This window comes from Carcharhinus amblyrhynchos, chromosome 18, assembly GCF_965287045.1.
Source record: "Carcharhinus amblyrhynchos chromosome 18, sCarAmb.v2.hapA, whole genome shotgun sequence".
NCBI lineage: Eukaryota > Metazoa > Chordata > Chondrichthyes > Carcharhiniformes > Carcharhinidae > Carcharhinus > Carcharhinus amblyrhynchos.
In genome coordinates, this window is record NC_137341.1 from 1,340,564 (window position 1) to 1,361,206 (window position 20,643).

The window sequence follows — 20,643 nt, forward strand, 5'->3', positions numbered from 1 at the left end:
CAGAAGACAGCATACTGGTTAAAGACATTCTTTATTGACCAACACGCATCGGGAAAAGGCAGCTGGACAGTCCAACTCCTTTCTAAAGTTAAAATACATTGGCCGTATGGTTATACTATTTGGAAAGTTCATTTCACGCACGCACTCTGTCATCCTAACTGGATATTCCAATGACATTAGTACACATGATTTACTTTGGCCAATCACACCCTACCTTCTGGCAGAATGGGAATTCATTGGTCTGTAGAATCTGAAAGTTCATGCCCACTGTTACTTTGCAACTTTCGATTATATAAGTCCAGAGAATTCAACCGTTGCTTTCTCACTGTCTCTTAGCAACTTCTATTACACAAGTTATAAGGTTCAAAAGTTCCTTTCCCACTGTCCACTGAGTCATGGCTTATCAGTAAAAAAATTAATAATATTGTAGTGTCTAGGAAGCGTGTACTGACTATAACTCATACTGATAAAAACTATGCTCTGTGGCTTCATTGTTCTGAAAGAATGTGGCCTGTCTCACTCAGCTTTAGCCCGTTAGCTTTAGGGCAGTCTGCAGTTTGGCCAATGTATACATTTTAATACAAAACATTCAAAAGTATGTGTTTAAATCTGAAATACATGTTTAAATTCTCTGTCAGTGGTTATATGTGTCTCTATGCAGAAAATGTGGCATATATGGCAAATTGTGGTCCTTATTCTAAGTTAGTCCACCCTGTTTAATAGCCTTTAATTCCCAAGATATTCTGAACCCCTCTAACAAGATGAGAAACTTTCCATGAAAAACAAAACAAACCTGATTTTAAACTTCATCTATTAATTTTGTTATATTCCTCAACCTAATTATTTTAATTTGATCGGTTTTTGTTAGGGGTAGTTATCTTTTGTTCTTTATAAACTGGTTCACTTGTTTTGTTAATTCTACATGGGCTTGGAGAATCAGAACCCAGACTTTATCATCCTTATCCTTTTGCCCCACTTCCTCTGTTTTGCAGGAGGGTCGTGGGGATTCCAACCAGACATGATCATTTTACCAAAGAAGTAAAATACTGTGGAATCTGGAATCTGAAACAAAAACAGAAAATGCTGGAAAATCTCAGCAGGTCTGACAGCATCTGTGGATGTAAAGGCTCTTACGAAGTGGATCCAGACCAGAAACGCCAATAATGAAATTGGTTTCATTTTTAGCTAATTGCGCACATTGCCTTAATTTTACGATAATTCTTTCTCTCAAATAATATCTTAGCTTCATTTTAATCGATGTTTCTTGTTCTTAGTTTCCAAATGATCAGTAAGAGACCTGTCTGTCCCCACTCAGGCTCTGATTTTTCACTGGCCATGCTTGGGTAGGATTATAACCATTAGAATCTACGCTCAGAGATCCGCTTTTCAGTCCAGTGTTACATGGAGAATATCGTCACGGCGCTGACTATCGGATCACAAGTCCCTCATTGTTCTTATCACAAATTTATGTTAAAATAATTTAAACAATGCCTGAGAAGGTTTCTTCTTAACCAACTACCTACTTAACCAACCAACCACCGTTTATTTATTGGTCAGATTCCCCCTTTTTACAGATTCTCAGCCACTGAACACCAGCCGGTCCTGGAATGAGTTTAATTCTAACTCATTCTGAGTAAATATTCTCACCGGGTCCTCTGTCAGTTCCCTGCTAAGCAGCTTTAATGGTCCCTGATTGCAGAAACTGAGCAGTCACAGGAATGTGGTCAAGATCGTCCAGTCCCATAACGCCTCACATTCAATCTACACTCCTTCAATTATAACAGAATATGTGGCTGTGTGTAGCTGCCTCGGCCATTCCCATTAGATTTCAGGAATTAACATATTCTGTTAGTTTGTTCTTTATTATCGGTGTCAGGCTGGGGTTGGAACAAAGGAGGTTGAGGGGAGATTTGATCGAGGTGGACAAGATTCTGACAGGTTTAGATAAGGTGGACAAAGAAAAGCTGTTCCCATTAGCTGATGGGACAAGGACGAGGGAGACACAGATTTAAGGTTTTGGGTCAGAGATGCGGGGGGGAGTGAGGAAGAATATTTTGATGCAGCGAATGGTAATGAGCTGGAACTCGCTGCCTATGAGGGGGGAGGAAGTGGAGACAATAAACAATTACAAAAGGAAATTAGATGGACATTTGGGGGTTTCAAACAGAAATACTGACTAAATATCTCTGACCTTCCTCACACCCTGTCACTCTGTGATCCTTGGGAAATTTGAAACCAGGTATTCGCAACAAGACTCAAACAGCATCAGCCCACTGGAGACAAAGTCATGAGACTGTCCAGTCCAGCAGAAAGACCCTCCCCATTGACCAACTGTCAGAATGAACAAAATGCAGTCCTGGGTGTAACTGAGAGCAGAAACAATAACAGCAGAATCCAACCCCTGGAATCACTCGTGAACTTGTTGGTGTCTCAGTAGCTGGGATGACCGAGTGAATCTCTTCCCACACTGAAAGCAGGTGAACGGCCTCTCCCCAGTGTGTACCCGCTGGTGTCTCCGCAGGCTGGATGAGTCAGTGAATCCCTTTTTACACTGAGGGCAGGTGAATGGTCTCTCCCCAGTGTGAACCCGCTGGTGTACCCGCAGGTTGGATGAATGACTGAATCCCTTCCCACACTGAGAGCAAGTGAATGGCCTTTCCCCAGTGTGAACTCGTTGGTGTTGCTGCAGGTTGGATAAATGACTGAATCCCTCCCCACACTGAGAACAGGTGCACGGTTTCTCCCCAGTGTGAACCCGCTGATGTCTCCAAAGACTGGATGAGTCAGTGAATCCCTCCCCACACACAGGGCAGGTGAACGGTCTCTCTCCAGTGTGTCTGCGCCGATGAATTTCCAGCTGAGATGGAACCCTGAATCCCTTCCCACAGTGTTCACATTTCCAGGGTTTCTCCATGGTCACTCTCCAGGTTAAACAATCAGTTAAATCTCACACAGAACACGGGTACAGTCTCTGTACATGTGAATGCTGCCATGTATTTTCAGACTGTGTAACTGGTTAAAGCTCTTTCCACACTCACTGCACTGGAACACTCTCACTCAGTTGTGTGTGTCTCGGTGCTTTTCCAGTCACACTGATGTTTAAAGTGTTCTGAACCAGACAGAACAGAGAAACATTTCTCCTTCGAGACTCAAAGCCCGATGATAATCATGTCTTGATGAATTGAGTGAATCTGTCAGATCTTGACATGACTTTTGGGTTGTGATTTCCGTCTGTAAATCCTCACCTTCTGACATCCTGTAAAAAGAGTTTACAAAAGTCATCACTGACAGTACAGGATAGAAATTCAGGACAGACAATTCCAGGTTCTATGGAACATTCTTTCCTCTCTCATTCCTCAAAAGCTGTAAATCTCCATCCCACACACTCTCCCTCCATTCTCACTCTGCTGGATCAAATATTCACCCTCCCAATTTTCTAGATGACTAGAAATATATAACATAGCTAGTCATATATTATACAACCAGAAATAATAAGTGTATTTAATTACAGAACCATAAATAATATATCTAATCTGTACCCTATAGTAACACAGACATATCTCTGTCCTGTATTAATTTATTGTCCCCTTACACGTCAGCTCTCTCCTGGGGAAACCAGCCCTTGAATTGTGAACATTAGGAAAGAGCCCATCCTTTTATCCAGACAGATAAATGTGTCAGGCTGAGGGAGTAAAGGATGTCAATGTCTTTAAGAGAGAGAGAGAGACCTGGGCCAATCTTTCCAGAGTCTGCTCCCTCCCTGGATTCACTTCCTTTCCCTTCAGTTGCTGCAAGTCCCCAGTTTCCCCCCAGAATGAGGAAAGAAATGGAAAGGGGGAGTAAAGAAAGTGTTTTACTCACAGATGTGGGAGACAGGAGGAAGTTTCAGTCTGTCTGAAGCTCACGCTCTGATTGGCTGGAGGACCAAACTACTTCCGGTCCTCCAACTCTTCCCATTGGTCACCAGTTCAGCATGACGTTGGGGGGCGCCCCACCCCCCGCACATGCGCAGCGGGCCCTCCCCTTGGACATGCGCAGTCCCGGGGCCGGGGGGAGAGCGGCTTCTCGCTCTGGGCGGAGCCGCCAGCCGGTTGCCCTGGAAACCTTGTCTCCAGGAGGGGGGGGGGGCAGAAGAGGGCGGGGGGCGGGGCCCCGGGTCCGCGCGGTGACGATCTCACCCCGTGACCTTCATGCTGAGGTGTTGACCAATGGGAAGAGTTGGAGGACCGAAAGGAATCTGGTCCTCCAGCCAATCAGAGCGCGGGCTTTGTGTTGTTTGAAGTGGGTGTGTCTGGTGGATGGAGTTCTCTGCCCACCTCCCCTGGAGGGCCACTTACCCACATCATTGTGGAGTCACAGATAGACCTAATGTCTGATCAGAACCTTCCACACCTCAGGAAGGAACAGCGGCTCCCAAAGCTTGTGGGTTTACTATCAAATAGACTGGTTGGACTTTAACCTGGTATTGTGAGACTTCTTACTGAGTCACATGTAGGCCAGACCTGGTACGGACAGCAGATTTCCTTCCTGGGTACCCCAGATACTCTCTCTTCCACCTTCTTCCTTCGGGAGAAAGATACAAAAGTCTGAGGCCACGTACCAACTAACTCCAGAACAGATTCTTCCCTGCTGCTGTCAGACTTTTGAATGGACTTATCTTGCATTAAGTTGATCTTTCTCGGGACATTAGTGAACCCGATAGGGTTTTCCAGGAACTGACAATGTTTCATGGTCATCGGTAGATTCTTAATTCCACCAACGGCAGGATTCGAACCCAGGTCCTCAGAACATATGAATGAAGATTCAGCTTCAGACAGACTGAAACTTCCTCCTGTCACCAACATCTGTGACTAAAACACTTTCTTTACTCCCCCTTTCCATTTCTTTCCTCATTCTGGGGGGAAACTGGGGACTTGCAGCAACTGAAGGGAAAGGAAGTAAATCCAGGGAGGGAGCAGACTCTGGAAAGATTGGCCCAGGATTCTCTTAAAGACATTGACATCCTTTACTCCCTCAGCCTGACACATTTATCTGTCTGGATAAAAGGATGGCCTCTTTCTGAATGGTCACTATTAAACAGCTGGTTTCCCTAGGAGCTGGCTGACATTTAACTGGACAGTACATTAATACAGAACAGAGATGTATCTAGTGCACAGATTACATATTTTATTAATGGTTCTGTATAAAGTATATTTATTTTTATTTCCAATTGTTAATATCATATTGTTGCTACATTATATATTTCTATTCCTCTCATCATTCAGAGAATTGTTCATCTTGGATTTCTGTTCCGCAGGTATCAGAGGAGACTGAGGATGATTGAACATTTTCAGGGCTGAGATGGGCAGATTATTTTGATTGAGAAATGTTCTGGGGAACAGGCAGGAGAATGGAGAGAATACTAAGCTGAAGAGGGATTTCTTCACTTAAGGATAACACTTTGGAATTTTCTGCCCCAGAGGGCTGGGGAGCCTCCACATCAAGAATTTTCAAAAGAGAGACTGATAGGTTTCTGGATATTAAAGATATCAAGGAATATGAGGGCAACTGTGGGAAACTGGTGCTGAGGTAGGACAGTTAATGATCCCATTGAATGGTTGAGGCAGTTTGATGGGCCATATGGCTGAATCAGCTCCTATTCTGATCTCTGTGTTCAGGACAAGGGGCAGTAAGCAACGCCTCTATTTCTCAAAAGGCTAAGGAAATTTAGCATGTCAGCTACACTCTCACTAACTTTTACAGATGCACCATAGAAAGCATTCTTTCTGGTTGTATCACAGCTTGGTATGGGCTCCTGCTCTGCCCAAGACCACAGGGAACTACAAAAGGTTGTGAATCCAGTCCGTCACACAAACCGGCCTCCCATCCATTGACTCTGTCTACACTTCCTGCTGCCTTGGAAAGCAGCCAGCATAATTAAGGACCCCGGGTACCCCAGATACTCTCTCTTCCACCTTCTTCCTTCGGGAGAAAGATACAAAAGTCTGAGGTCACGTACCAACTAACTCCAGAACAGCTTCTTCCCTGCTGCTGTCAGACTTTTGAATGGACTTATCTTGCATTAAGTTGATCTTTCTCTACACCCTAGCTATGACTGTAACACTATATTCTGCACTCTCTTGTTTCCTTCTCTATGAACTTTATATTTTGTCTGTATAGCACGCAAGAAACAATACTTTTCACTGTAAACACATGTGACAATAAATCAAATCAAAGTCAATCAGTGTGAATCAGCACCTTCAGGAGAATTGGGAGGGTGAATATTAGATCCAGCAGAGTGAGAATGGAGGGAGAGTGTGTGGGATGGAGATTTACAGCTTTTGGGGAATGAGAGAGAAAAGAATATTCTATAGAAATGAGGAATGTCTTTTAGATTTTTATCCTGTACTGACCCTGATGTATTTTGTAAGTTGCTTTTACAGGCTATTAGAAGAGGATTTATGTGGTAATTCAATCACCGTGTACAGATATGAACGTCACTTGATTCCTTGGCCCCTGAGCATCATTGGGCTTTGAATCTAGAAGGAGAAATGGTTCTCTGTTCTGTCTGTTTCAGAAGACTTTAAACATCAGAGTGACTGGAAAAGCACCGATACACACACACCCCGAGTGAAATTGTTCCAGCGCACTGAGTGTGGAAAGAGCTTTAACCAATTACACAGATTGAATTAAAATCACAGCATTCACACCAGGGAGAGATTCTACACATATTCTGTGTGTGATGGTACACCCCTAGAGAGACACAAGGAGACACAAAACATGAAGAAACTGGAAATGTGAGTAATGTGGGAAGGAATACATCTCTGCTGGAACCACACTGACACAATCATACTGGGGATAGGCTATTTGCCTGCCCTCAGTATGGGAAGGGATTCACTCGGTTATCGCACCTGCAGAGACACCAGCGAGCTCACACTGAGGAGAAGCCATTCATCTGCTCTCAGTGTGGGAAGGGATTCACTCAGTTATCCAACCTGCGCACACACCAGCGAGTTCATACTGGGGAGAGACCGTTCACCTGCTCTCAGTGTGGGAAGGGATTCACTAACTTACCCAACCTGTGGAAACACCACAGAGGCTATTCAGCTGCTCTCAGTGTGGAAAGAAATTCAAGCAGTTATCCAACCTGCAGACACACCAGTGAGTTCACACTGGGGAGAGACCATTCACCTGTTCTTAGTGTGGGAAGGGATTCAGAATTTCATCCGCCCTGCTGCGACACCAAAAAGTTCACGAGTGATTCCAGGGGTTGGATTCTGCTGTTATTATTTCTGCTCTCAGTTACATCCAGGACTGCATTTTGTTCATTCTCACAGTTGGTCAGTGGGGAGGGTCGGAGGGTTTCTTTCTGCTGGACTGGACAGTCTCATGACTTTGCCTCCAGTGGGCTGATGCTCTTTGAGTCTTGTTGCAAATACCTGGTGTCAGAATTCTCAATCAAGGATCACAGAATGACAGAATGTTAACAAGTTAAAAGGTATTTTCACAATTCTGCTTGGAACTCTCCCAAAGCGTGACAAATTGACACGAAGATGGACTGTTGGTGTTCAAACTTTTAGTTTGTTATAGACTGTTTTAAAATAAAAATCTGATTTTTAAATTGTGTGATTATTAACCCTTTCATGGCTGCATAGCTCCTTTGTTTCATTTCCTGAAAACGATCAAACTGTGAGGGACAAGTTGGCTGGGATAGATGGGAAACTACAGTAAAAGGTAGGCAATCTCTAGAATTGAAGGAATTATTCTATATTGGCATGAAATATAGATTTTGAGGAACAAAAGTCCAACGGGAAAAATGAAGCAACTGTAGCTGACAAGAAAAGTTAAAGACTCCATGAGATCAAACGAAGAGACTCATAAAGAGGCCAAAGAACAAAAACAGCCCGGGAAACAGGCCCTTCGGCCCAACGAGCCCGCGCCACCATTTTAACATTACCAGTCCCCCCTCCACCCATGACCCCTATCTATGCTTATGGCATTCCACATTGAGGGAAACTAATTTAGGGACAATTTATTCCTGCCAATCAGCCTAACAGTACATCTCTGGGGTGTGGGAGGAAACTGGAGCACCCGGAGAAAACCCACGCAAGCACGGGGAGAATGCGCAAACTCCCACAGACACCGGCCCAAATCCATGTGTCTGCACAACAAACAGTGATAGTCACTGAGCTGTCGTCTTGCCCTGTGGTTTGGGAGCTTGTTTCAGAATTCAGCAAAAGAGGACCAGTGTCTCTCTCCAGTGTGACTGTGCTGCTGAATTTCCAGCTCAGATGGGTGCTGAATCCCTTCCCACAGTTCCCATATTTCCATGGTTTTTCCATGGTGTCGGTGTCCTTGTGACTCTCCAGGTTTGATGATCAGAACACAGGTATAGTCTCTCCTCACTGTGAATGCTAAGATGTTTCTTCAGGCTGTGTATCTGCATAAAGTTCTTTCCACATTGAAACACGCTGACTCAGGTGTGTGTGTGTGTCCTGATGCTTTTCCAGTCTTGTTGATATTTGAAGTAGACAGAACAGAGAGACATTTTTCTTCTAGATTCAAAGGCCGATGATATTCAGATCCCGATAAATTGAATAACTCTGCCAGATTTTGCTGTGAGATTTCTGTCTGTAAATCTTCCACCTTCTGATATGCTAGGGGTGTACTACAGACCACCCGACAGCCCACAGGCAGTGGAAGAGGGTATATGTAGGGACATTTTGGATAAGTGTAGGAAGAACAGGGTTGATGTAGTGGGAGATTTTAATCTCCCTGGGGTGGATTGGAAGGTGCCTAGAGCTGGGGGTTCGGACGGGGAGGAATTTGTAAGATGTGTATTGGAAGGATCCTTGCAGCAGTATGTAGATAGCCCGACTAGAGAGGGGGCTATAATGGATTTAGTCCTGGGTAATGAGCCGGGTCAGGTGGTTGAGGTTGCGGTAGGTGAACATGTGGCTAATAGTGACCACAACTCCGTCTACTTTAGGATACAAATGGAAAAAGTTGAGAGCTGTCCTAAGGGGAGGGTGCTAAATTGGGGGAAGGCTAGATACAGCCGGATTAGGCAGGAGCTTAGGGATACAGACTGGGATAGGCTGTTGGAAGGCAAGACCACGTTAGGCATGTGGGAGTCTTTCAAGGGAAAACTGCAATGGGTGCAGGAAAGGCATGTGCCGGTTAGGAGAAAGGATGGGAAAAGTAGGATTAGGGAACCGTGGATTACTAGAGATATAGAAGACCTGGTTAGGAAGAAACGAGAGGCGTATGTCAGGTCTAAGCAGCTGGAAACGGAGAGAGCGTTGGAGGAATACAGAGAGAGTAGGAGGGATCTCAAACAGGGAGTTAGGAGCGCAAAAAGGGGGCATGAGATGGCTTTGGCAGGTAGGGTTAAGGAGAATCCAAAGGCATTTTACTCCTATGTCAGGAACAAAAGGGTGGTTAGATGAAAATTGGTCCTTTCAGGGACAGAGGAGGGGAATTGTGCTAAGAGGCAGAGGGAATGGGGGAGATCCTGAATGAATACTTTGCGTCGGTATTCACGAAGGAGAGGGGCTTGATGTCTGGTACAGTCATCGAGGGAGCGATAGACCAATTGAAAGATCTATCGATTACGAGGGAAGAAGTGTTAGGGCTTTTAGGTAGCATTAAAACTGATAAATCTCCAGGGCCCGATGGCATTTATCCTAGGCTGCTTAGGGAGGTGAGGGATGAGATTGCTGGGCCTCTGACGCGAATCTTTGTCTCTTCTTTGGACACAGGTGAGGTCCCAGAGGACTGGAGGATAGCGAACGTGGTACCGTTGTTTAAAAAGGGTAGGAGGGATAGCCCGGGTAACTATAGGCCGGTGAGTGGTAGGTAAGTTGATGGAGAGGATTCTTAGGGATAGGATGTATGCACACTTGGAGCGTTACGATCTGATTAAGGATACGCAGCATGGCTTTGCAAAGGGGAAGTCTTGCCTTACGAATCTGGTAGAATTTTTTGAGGAGGTGACAAAAACGGTCGACAAAGGACGAGCCGTTGATGTCGTCTATATGGATTTCAGTAAGGCGTTTGACAAAGTCCCTCACAGTAGGTTGGTTGAAAAGGTTAAGGCTCATGGAATACAAGGTCAGAATTCTAGATGGATAGAGAACTGGCTTGGTAAGAGGAGGCAGAGAGTAGTAGTGGAAGGGTCCTTTTCTAGCTGGAGGTCTGTCACTAGTGGTGTGCCGCAGGGCTCAGTACTGGGACCTCTTCTCTTTGTAGTGTATATAAATGATTTGGAAGAGGGAGTAAGTGGTGTGATCAGCAAATTTGCAGATGACTGGATTGGCGGGCAGTGAGGAGCAGTGTCTGGCAATACGGCGGGATATTGATAGGCTGGTATATTGGGCAGATATATGGCAAATGGAGTTTAATCCTGATAAATGTGAGGTGATGCATTTTGGCCGAAATAATGTAGAGGGGAGTTATATGATAAAGGGTAGACCTATTTAGAGTATAGAATCGCAGCGAGACCTGGGGGTGCAAGTGCACAAGTCTTTGAAGGTGGCAGTACAAGTGGAGAAGGTTGTGAAGAAAGCTTATGGTATGTTAGCCTTTATAGGAAGGGGTATAGAATGTAAGAGCTGGAGTCTAATGTTGCAGTTGTATAGAACGTTGGTTAGGCTGCATTTAGAGTACTGCATCCAGTTCTGGTCACCTTACTACCAGAAGGACGTGGAGACCCTGGAGAGAGTGCAGAGGAGGTTTACCAGGATGTTGCCTGGTATGGAAGGACTGGGGTATGAGGAAAGATTGAGCGAATTGGGGCTGTTTTCCCTTGAAAGAAGGCGACTGAGGGGAGATCTAATAGAGGTGCATAAGATTATGAAGGGTATAGATAGAGTAAACGGGCTTAGGGTGAGGGGGGAGAGGTATAACACGGATGTTACAGGGAGATTTTTCACACAGAGGGTAGTGGGGGTATGGAATGCTCTGCCAAGTAAGGTGGTGGAGGCAGGCACGCTGGAGTTGTTTAAGAGTTACTTAGACAGGCACATGAGTGGGTTGGAGATGGGAGGATATAGGAGATTGTTTTAAATAAGGGTCATTAGCATTGGGACGTCCCTGGTAATGTAAAAGGATGTGGTATGATAATAATGTTTTTCTCTTTTAATTCACAGGTTTTAAGTCGGTCTGCCTTGTTGTCCAGCGAGGGGCATACACGCGATGGGTCGTACGAGGGCTGCTCTTGGATGTTCGAGAGTAGCCTAGTGCTTCATGTCGTTAGTGTGTGCTTAAACTGGACCAGATACTGGGCAAGACGACAGCTCAGTGACTATCACTGATTGCTGTGCAGACACATGGATTTGGGCCAGTGTCTGTGGGAGTTTGCGCATTCTCCCCGTGCTTGTGTGGGTTTTCTCCGGGTGCTCCGGTTTCCTCCCACACCCCAAAGATGTGCTGTTAGGCTGATTGGAGGTAATGAATTGTCCCTAAATTAGTTTCCCTCAATGTGGAATGCCATAAACAATAGATCAGGGTCATGGGTGGAGGGGGGGTGGAAACGGGTAATGTTAAAATGGCGGTGCGGGCTCGTTGGGCCGAAGGGCCTGTTTCCCGGGCTGTTTTTGTTCTTCTTTGTTCTTTGATATCCTGTAAAACAAGTTTAGAAAAGTCATCAGTGCCAGGACAGGATAAAAATTCAGAACAGACAATTCTAGTCTCTGTGGAACATACTTTCCTCCCTCAAACCAAGCAGTGTGGCCTTGATGACTGTCGGCCAGTGGCTCTGATATCCATCATTATGAAGTGCTTCGAAAGGTTAGTCATGGCACGAATCAATTCCAGCCTCCCAGACTACCTGGATCCACTCCAGTTTGCCTACCGCCGCAACAGGTCCACAGCAGACTCCATTTCCCTGGCCCTGCACTTAATCCTGGAACACCTAAATAATGAGGACAGCTCAGCCTTCAACACTGCGAAATTCATCTCTAACCTCTGTGGCCTGGGCCTTGGCTCCCACCTCTGCAACTAGATCCTGAACTTTCTAACTCACAGACCACAATCAGTAAGGATAATTAACAACACCTCCTCCACGATCATCCTCAACACCGGTGCCCCACAAGGCTGTGTTCTCAGTCCCTTATTATACTCCTTGTACACCTATGACTGTGCGGCCAAGTTCCCCTCCAACTCGATTTTCAAGTTTGCTGACGGATCTCAAACAATGATGAGTCAGAGTCCAGGAATGAGATAGAGAACCTGGTGAACTGGTGCGGCAACAATAATCTCTCCCTCGAAGTCAACAAAATGAAGGAGATTGTCATCGACTTCAGGAAGTGTAAAGGGGAACATGCCCCTGTCTATATCAATGGGGACCAAGTAGAAAGGGTCGAGAGCTTCGGGTTTTTAGGTGTCCAGATCACCAACAACCTGTACTGGTCGCCTCATGCTGACACTTCAGTTCAGAAAGCCCCACCAACACCTCTACTTTCTCAGAAGGCTAAGGAAATTTTACTGCGTCCCCGTTGATGTAGACAGGGGCATGTTCACCTCTACACTTTCTAAATTCAATGACAATCTCCTTCATTTTGTTGACACTGAGGGAGAAATTGTTGTAACCGCACCTGTTTCACCAGATTCTCTCTCTCTCTCATTCTTATATAAGTTTTGTTATTGTTTGAGATCTGACCCACTACGGTGATGTCGTTAGCAAACTTGAAAATCAAGTTGGAGGGGAATTTGGCCATAGTCATTGGTGTATAAGGAGTGTAGTAGGGGGCTGAGAACACAGCCTTGTGGGGCACCGGTATTGAGGATGATCGTGGAGGAGGTGTTTTTTTTAACTCATTCATGAGACTTGGGTGTCACTGGCTGGCCAGCATTTATTGCCCATCCCTCATTGCTCTTGGAGGGAAGTTGAGAGTCAACCACATTGTGGTTCTGGAGTCATATGTAGGAAAGGACAGTAGATTTCCTTCCATAAAGGAGTTTAGCGAACCTGATGAGGTTTTCTGACAGTCAACAATGGTTTCATGGTCATCAGTAGATTCTGAATTCCAGATTTTTTTTATTGCCGTGGCAGGATTCAAACCCGTGTTCCCAGAATGTTAGCTGAGTCTCTGGATTAACAGTTTACTGATGATACCACTAGCTATCACCTCCCCATATCCTTACTGATTGTGGTCTGTGAGTTGGGAAGTTCAGGGTCTAGTCACAGTGGGAGGTGCTGAGGCCCAGGCTACGGAGTCTGGAGATATGTTTCATCAGAATAATGTTACTGAAGGCTGAGCTGTAGTCAATAGATAGGAGTCTGACACAGGTGTCTTTGTTATCTAAATGTTCCAAGGTTGAATTCAGCGCCAGGGAGATGGATCTGTTGCGGCGATAGGCAAACTGTAGTGGATCCAGGTAGTCTGGGAGGCTGGAATTGATTTGTGCCATGACTAACCTTTCAAAGCACTTCATAATGATGGATGTCAGAGCCACCGAATAATAATCATTAAGGCACGCTGCTTGGTTTTTCTTTGGTGTTGGGATGGTGGTCATCATCTAGAAGCAGATAGAGAGCTCAGATTGTTGTAAGGATTGAAGATATCTGTGAATCTGCCCTCAACTGATGCGCGTAGGATCTGGGTGTCCATCCAGGCACCCCATCCGGGCCAATTGCTTTCCTTGGGTAGACCTTCGAGAAAGCTGCTCTGACATAAGACGTGGGTTGATAGATTTCTGATAGACAAGGGGATTCAGGGTTATGGGGAGAGGGCAGGAAGGTGGAACTGAGACACGACAGATCAGCCACGATCTTATTGAATGGCGGGGCAGGCTCGAAGGGCTAGATGGCCTACTCCTGCTCCTATTTCTTATGTTCTTATTATGTGATTTCCTTTCCCTTCAGTTGCTGCAAGTCCCCAGTTTCCCCCCAGAATGAGAATAGAAATGGAAAGGGGGAGACACTGATTCCCTCCCAGATGTTGCTCAGAGGAGGAAGGTTTAACCTGAAGCTCATTGACCAACTTCCGCGTTGTGACCTCACAACGGAGCGCCCCGAAATCAGCCAATCGGAATCACCCTGCTCCGCGGTGACGTCTCCGGGTTCCAGTGCGCAGGCCCGGCGCGCGGACACAGGAGCCCCCGCGCCCCGCCCCTTTCTCCCCCCCTCCTGGAGACAAGGTTTCCAGGGCAACCAGCTGGCGGCTCCGCCCAGAGCGAGAAGCCGCTCTCCCCCGGGCCCGGGACTGCGCATGTCCAAGGGATGGGGAAGCTGCGCATGTCCAAGGGAGAGCCCACCCCCCCAGACTTTGATGTTGAGGTGTTGACCAATGGGAAGAGTTGGAGGACCGGAAGGACTCTGGTCCTCCAGCCAATCAGAGGGCGGGCTTTGTGTGAATGAAGATTGAGCTTCAGACAGACTGAAACTTCCTCCTGTCTCCCACATCTGTGAGTAAAACACTTTCTTTACTCCCCCTTTCCATTTCTTTCCTCATTCTGGGGGGAAACTGGGGACTTGCAGCAACTGAAGGGAAAGGAAGTGAATCCAGGGAGGGAGCAGACTCTGGGAAGATTGGCCCAGGTCTCTCTCTCTCTCTTAAAGACATTGACATCCTTTACTCCCTCAGCCTGACACATTTATCTGTCTGGATAAAAGGATGGGCTCTTTCCTAATGGTCACAATTAAAGGGCTGGTTTCCCCAGGAGATGGCTGATATTTAAGGAGACAATAAATTAATGTAGGACAGAGATAAGTAGTATTGGTGTATGATAAAGATTAGGTATATTGCTTTGGGTCTCTCATCAGATACATTGAGTATTTCTAGTTTTGTAATATACTACTGAAGCTGTGTTGTATATTTTCAGTGATAGTCATTACAGCGCAGAAGGAATCCACTCCATAATTCAATCAATGCTGATTCTCCGTAGAACAATCCAATCAGTCCCATTCCCCTCTGTGAACCCATTCCCCTGCAAGTTTATTTCATTCAGGTGCCCATCTAATTTCTGAAATGTATTTGAGATAGTAAATTAATATAGGACAGAAACATGCCTGACGTCATAATAGGGTACAGATTCGATATAGTATTTATGGCTCTGTCATCAAATGCAATTATTTCGCTGCGTAATATTGAACTGCAGCTACCTTATGTATTTCCAGCAATATCTCCTCTCAGAGAATTGTTAGTATCTAGATTTCTCTCCCTCAGGGACCAGTGGAGGCATTGTATATATTCAGGGATGAGTTGAACAGATTTTTGAAAGACAATGGAATCAAGAGTTATGGAGAGCAGACAGGGAAGTGGAGAGAAAGCGAAGATTAGGAGGAATTGCTTCACTCAGTGGAACAATCCAGTCAGTCCCAGTCCCCCTCTAAACTCCCATTCCACTGAAAGATTATTTCCTTCAAATGTCCATCCATTTTAATTTTTCAGTAGAATCCATGGACTTGTAATGTGGTACTGTAGCTATGTTATATATTTCCAATCATCTTTTCTGAGTCATTAAACTTCTGGATTTCTCTTCCACGGGTACCGGTTGAGGCTGAAGATCATTCAGTATGTTCCAGAATGAGTTAGACAAATTTTTGATTGACAAGCGAGTCAAGTGTTATAGGGAACAGACAGGAAGTGGAGAGAAAGCTAAGCTCAGGAAGAATTCCCTCACTCAAGGATATAGTGAAGCTTTGGCATTCTGAACTCCTGAGGACTGTGCAGCTTCATCAAGTATTTTCAAGTGAGAGATTGATCAGTTTCTAGATATTGAAGATATCAACCGATATGGGTTTAGTGAGGGGAGAATGATGCTGAGGGATATGAGCAAATGATCATGTTGAATGTTGAACAGGCTCGATGGGCCAAATGGCCGACTGCAGCTCCTATTCGTCTCTGTGTCCAGGACAGGAAGCAGTGAGCGTGGATCTGTCAATCAGCACCTTCAGGAGAATTGGGAGGGTGAATATTAGATACAGCAGAGTGAGAATGGAGGGAGAGTGTGTGGGATGGAGATTTACAGCTTTTGGAGAGAGGAAAGAATATTCCATAGAAACTAGAATTGTCTGTTTTGAGTTTCTATCCTGTACTGACACTGATGACTTTTGTAAACTCGTTTTACAGAATATTGAAAGAGGAATCACAGGTAGAAATCTCAAACACCACATCTAGATCTGACAGAGTCATATACCTTGGGACCTGAATATCATTGGCCTTTCAATCTAGAAGGAGAAGTGATTGTCCGGTTTGTCAATTTGAAAAGATTTTGAATATCAGTGTAACTGGAAAACACACAGCCACACTCGAGTGAGAGTGTTCCAGTGCACTGACTGAAGAGCTTTAACCAGTTCCACAGCCTGAATAAATATCACCCCATTCACAGCGGGGAGAGACTGTGTTTGTGTTCTGTGTGTGGACAAGGCTTCAACTGGTTGTCCACCCAAGAGAGAGGCAAAGACACCTACACCATGGAGAAACCGTGGAAATGTGCGGACTGTGGGAAGGGATACAGAGTCCCATCTCAGCTAGAAGCTCATCGGCGCAGTCACACCGGGGAGAGACCGTTCATCTGCTCTGCGTGTGGGGAGGGATTCATTCGGTTATGCCACCTGCGGGCACACCAGCGAGTTCACACTGGGGAGAGGCCATTCACCTGCTCTCAGTGTGGGGAAGGATTCAGTCAGTTAGCTACCCTGCGGACACACCAGCGAGTCCACACCGGGGAGAGGCCGTTCATCTGCTCTGTGTGCGGGAAGGGATTTACTCGGTTACCCAATTTGTGGACACACCAGCGAGTTCACACAGGGGAGAAACCATTCACCTGCTCTCAATGTGGGAAGGGATTCACTCAGTTATCCACTCTGCAGACACACCAGCGAGTTCACACTGGGGAGAGGCCGTTCACCTGCTCTCAGTGTGGGAAGGGATTCACTCAGTTATCCAACCTGCTGAGACACCAACGAGTTCATGAGTGATTCCAGGGGTTGGATTCTGCTGTTATTGTTTCTGCTCTCAGTTACATCCAGGACTGCATTTTGTTCATTCTGACAGTTGGTCAATGGGGAGGGTCGGAGGGTTTCTTTCTGCTGGACTGGACAGTCTCATGACTTTGTCTCCAGTGGGCTGATGCTCTTTGTATCTATATCTAATGTATGTAATCTGTAACCATTCTGATTGGATGTGTCCAGCCGGGATGGGCTGAGTATAAGAATTGATGGTTTTCTTTATTGGGTGGAGTTACACATGGTCAGTCCCTGTAGCTTCTCCCCGCTGGTGTAACTCAATAAACTGTCGATTGAATCAGGCTTGAGTGTTGAATGATTCTTCTGAGTTCATTCCCCCCCTAACACACTGGGGATATTATCACTTCATCCTTGGGAGTGGCCTGATAGACTATGGTCCAGACCACATGTGGACTTTGGGGGACTTTTCATGAATCGTGTGTTTGGTTGTTTCAGGAATTCATGTAAAAGAATGGGATACACCGTGTGTGTACTGCGCCGTATCATCTGGTTACAAATGGTCTAGCAGAAAGAGCTGTTCAAACTCTGAAGGAGGGATTGAGGAGAATGGCAGGAGATACTTTAAGAGCAAAGCTCTCAAGATTTTTGTTCCAGTGTCGCATCACACCACAATCCACAACCGGACTCTCTCCTGTGGAATTTTTAGGTAGAAGGCTGAAGTCTCATCCGGATCGGCTTCATCCAGATCTCAGAGCAAAAGTGAGCAGGAGACAAGAGAAGCAGAAGGAGGGACACGATTACCACACCAAAGAGAGGCCGTTCAAACCGGATGATCAGGTTCACATCAGAAACTTTGGGAGTAACCAAAGGTGGTTCCCGGGAATAATTTTAAACCAAAGTGGTCCAGTATCTGGGGTCGTGAGACTGTAAAATGGAAGAATTGTTCGCAGACACCAAGATCATATTCACTCGCAGTGTGACCCCGAGTCAGGAGGAGTTTCAGAGTCAGCAACTGTTACTGAGAACATGGCAGAGGGTCAGTGCTGCTGTGGACGTTCACCAGGAAGTGGTTCCTGTGTTTCCAGCTTTGCCAGTTGACTCTGCTGTGGGACTGGAAGAGGAATGTTCATGTACAGATTCTCAAACTACCCCTTCACCCACCATTCCAGATCCACCAGATTTACCAGTGATATTGTACAGGTCACAATGTAACCCAAAACTCCTGATAGACTTCCATATCGTTAAAGACATAACTTTTATTGTATTTCTGTTCTGATGGGGGATTGAAATTGAAGGGGAGGAGTAGTGTTACAGAGTGTCCTTCTCAGCCTTTCTCCTTTCTGAACACATGCGGGTTTTGGGTGGGGTTTCAATCTGCAAATCCAGGCTGGTTCCAGGGCTCCTGTTTTCTTCTGGTTTTTTTTAAACATTGTTATTTATTTATATAAGGAACATCCTGCTTTTAATAAGACATTCAACTACCTTATTTGTGGCCAGAAGTTCCCACAGTTGGAAAGTAGCCAGATTATTTAAATAGGTTGCCTTAATTGTGAGACAATTAAAGAATAAATGATTAATTAGTAAGGCTGGAAATGTAAATCTGAACACAAAAGTTTAGAACACTTTGAATTATAAAAACATCAAGAATGTTTAAAATGCTGTGGGAATGATAAGATGTCCCCACTCAGGAAAACAAAATATTAAACAAAGATAACAGGACTTGTTAACCGTAACCGGAGGGAATGAATCAGCTCCTGTTCAAGATGTCTCAACGTTGGTGACCATCAGTCATTCAATTATTGGCTGACACTCAGGCTACCCCAAGCTAAGAGATATTGTTTGAGAGAGAAAATTGTCTTAAAATTAAGACAACGTGAACAATTAGCTAAAAACCAAAGCAATTTCATTATTGACAAGTTATAGACCAATTGGCTACTTTCCAACAATGGGGTAAGGTGGGATTGCAACATTTTGAAAGTATAAAAAAGGGGTGTCGAGAAGGCAATTTGGTCAAGAGAGGTGGAGAGAGAGAGATGTTTACAGGAAGCTGTTGATTTTACAAGTTATCCACATTTTCACTTCATGTCCTGTCTGAGAGGGATAGAGAAAAGTCTGTTTAATTATTAAAGTCAAGCTTTCTCCTCTTACTGTTCATCGACACTCTGCTTTTTATCTTTCTGACTTGTTACATTTTTAATGGTTAATAAATTTTATCAATTCTCCATTTAAAGTGTTCTTCCTTGCCCTCTGGTTAAGTCACTGGAACCTGGTATGATTTACGATTAGGGAGGTTATTGCAAACAAGTGAACCCATCAATCTTAGTTCAAAGAAATCAAAGTTCTTACAAATGGAACGCAATCCTTTATTATGAGTGAAACTGAACATTGAAGTAAGGATGTTATGCTCCAGTTATACAGGGCGCTGCTGAGGACCCTTGTCGAGTTAGAAGGAAAATGTACAGGGGAACCATCACTATGACCGACAGTTCTAGGACCAGAAAAGGAAAACAATGGAAATAAATCCTCGGGGAGTGAAGAATCACTTTGAATTCTTCTTGGAGAATTGAGTGTCAACATTCCAAGGCAGAGTAAAATTCATGAACTGAAAACAGATAAATTTCAAAAACAGTTACTCTCAAAAACATACAACCAGGTTTAGTGTCTTTTAGAAACTTTTGGAGTTCTTTTGTGGATTGATCATTCTGTAAGTTATTTTGGATTTGGTACCTTTCACAAGTTAGATGATGCACTGTCTTAAGATACATATAAAGCTTACAGAATTGGGAGCTGAGAACTCTTGGCTCTTTACAACTGGTCTCTTTCCCTCTCAAATCTTGCAAGGTGGCCGTTGCTATCTCCCGTTTTCCCCTTTGCACTCTCTTTTATACCTGTGTTGATCTATTAACTTTTCTATAATTGGTCTAATGTTATCATCAAATTCAAATCAAATAGATTGGGTAAAATATTTAAAAAACAGGTTGTCTTGTCAAGACTACTGTTTGATACAAATATTTCAGATTGGAATCTCTCTGTACTTTGCATTTTAAACCTCCAAGCATTGAAACAAAACACCAGCTCCTAAAGGGACACCAAATTCTTTTTCCTTCGAGGTTTTTTTTTAACAATTTTTATATCTTTACCAATATCTAATTCCAATTTCACAAATGCAACTTTGCAACAATGGTCCATTACAATAATCACAGGTGGAATCTTATTATTGTTCGGTCAATAATGAAAGGACGAATGTTGATCAAATAAATCGAGTCTGTAATTACAGACCTATCATTAATGATAAACAAACTGAAAAGATATGAAATTGTTGAGCTGAAAACCACAATGAATTTCTAAATCGTGTACAGTGCACAAGGACTACGATTATGATATTACTGAAACATTGTGGCAAAAGGCTCAACAGAGTGCTAATCAAAGATAATATAAATCTTTCATTTACATACCAGAATCATATGCATGTCAAACTATTGTCATTTTTAGTGAATACCAACAGGTTTCAATTACATTAGTCTAAACAAATATTGTTGCTGAAAAGCTTGTGAAATCCCTCTGCCTTTATCTACTGAACATTTTGAATGATAGAAGCCGGGAGTATTGGGGTGACACATTTTGCCCCAGTTTGTAGAAACCAGCTGGAGAACCACACATTTGCAGGTGGTGGTGCTGGAGTCACTGACATGTTTCGTTTCCTCTTGGAGCTTCACCGGTGATAACAGCAGCCAAGGCCAGGGTTCTTG

General features: G+C 44.5%; 2 protein-coding genes across 2 annotated transcripts in view; both read right to left on the reverse strand.

Annotated features, from left to right (window-relative positions):
• Window positions 1-20,643, reverse strand: part of LOC145355155 (uncharacterized) — a 79,046-nt gene that overhangs the window by 43,113 nt on the left and 15,290 nt on the right. The window contains exon 7 of the mRNA XM_080207072.1: window positions 14,020-14,186. Within this exon, the coding sequence (XP_080063198.1) occupies window positions 14,020-14,186 (167 nt within the window). The remainder of the gene's footprint in view (window positions 1-14,019; window positions 14,187-20,643) is intronic.
• Window positions 29-3,911, reverse strand: LOC145354771 (uncharacterized). Its single transcript, XM_080206247.1, has 2 exons — window positions 3,862-3,911; window positions 29-3,256 (listed from the first exon to the last, which is right to left on the reverse strand). Exon 2 carries the CDS (start codon window positions 2,912-2,914, stop codon window positions 2,408-2,410), a length of 507 nt encoding a protein of 168 aa, XP_080062373.1. The 5' UTR covers window positions 2,915-3,256; window positions 3,862-3,911; the 3' UTR covers window positions 29-2,407.

Coding starts and splice junctions, on each gene's coding strand:
- LOC145354771 (XM_080206247.1), bottom strand. CDS start 2,914: ATGGAGAAACCCTGGAAATGTGAACACTGTGGGAAGGGATTCAGGGTT.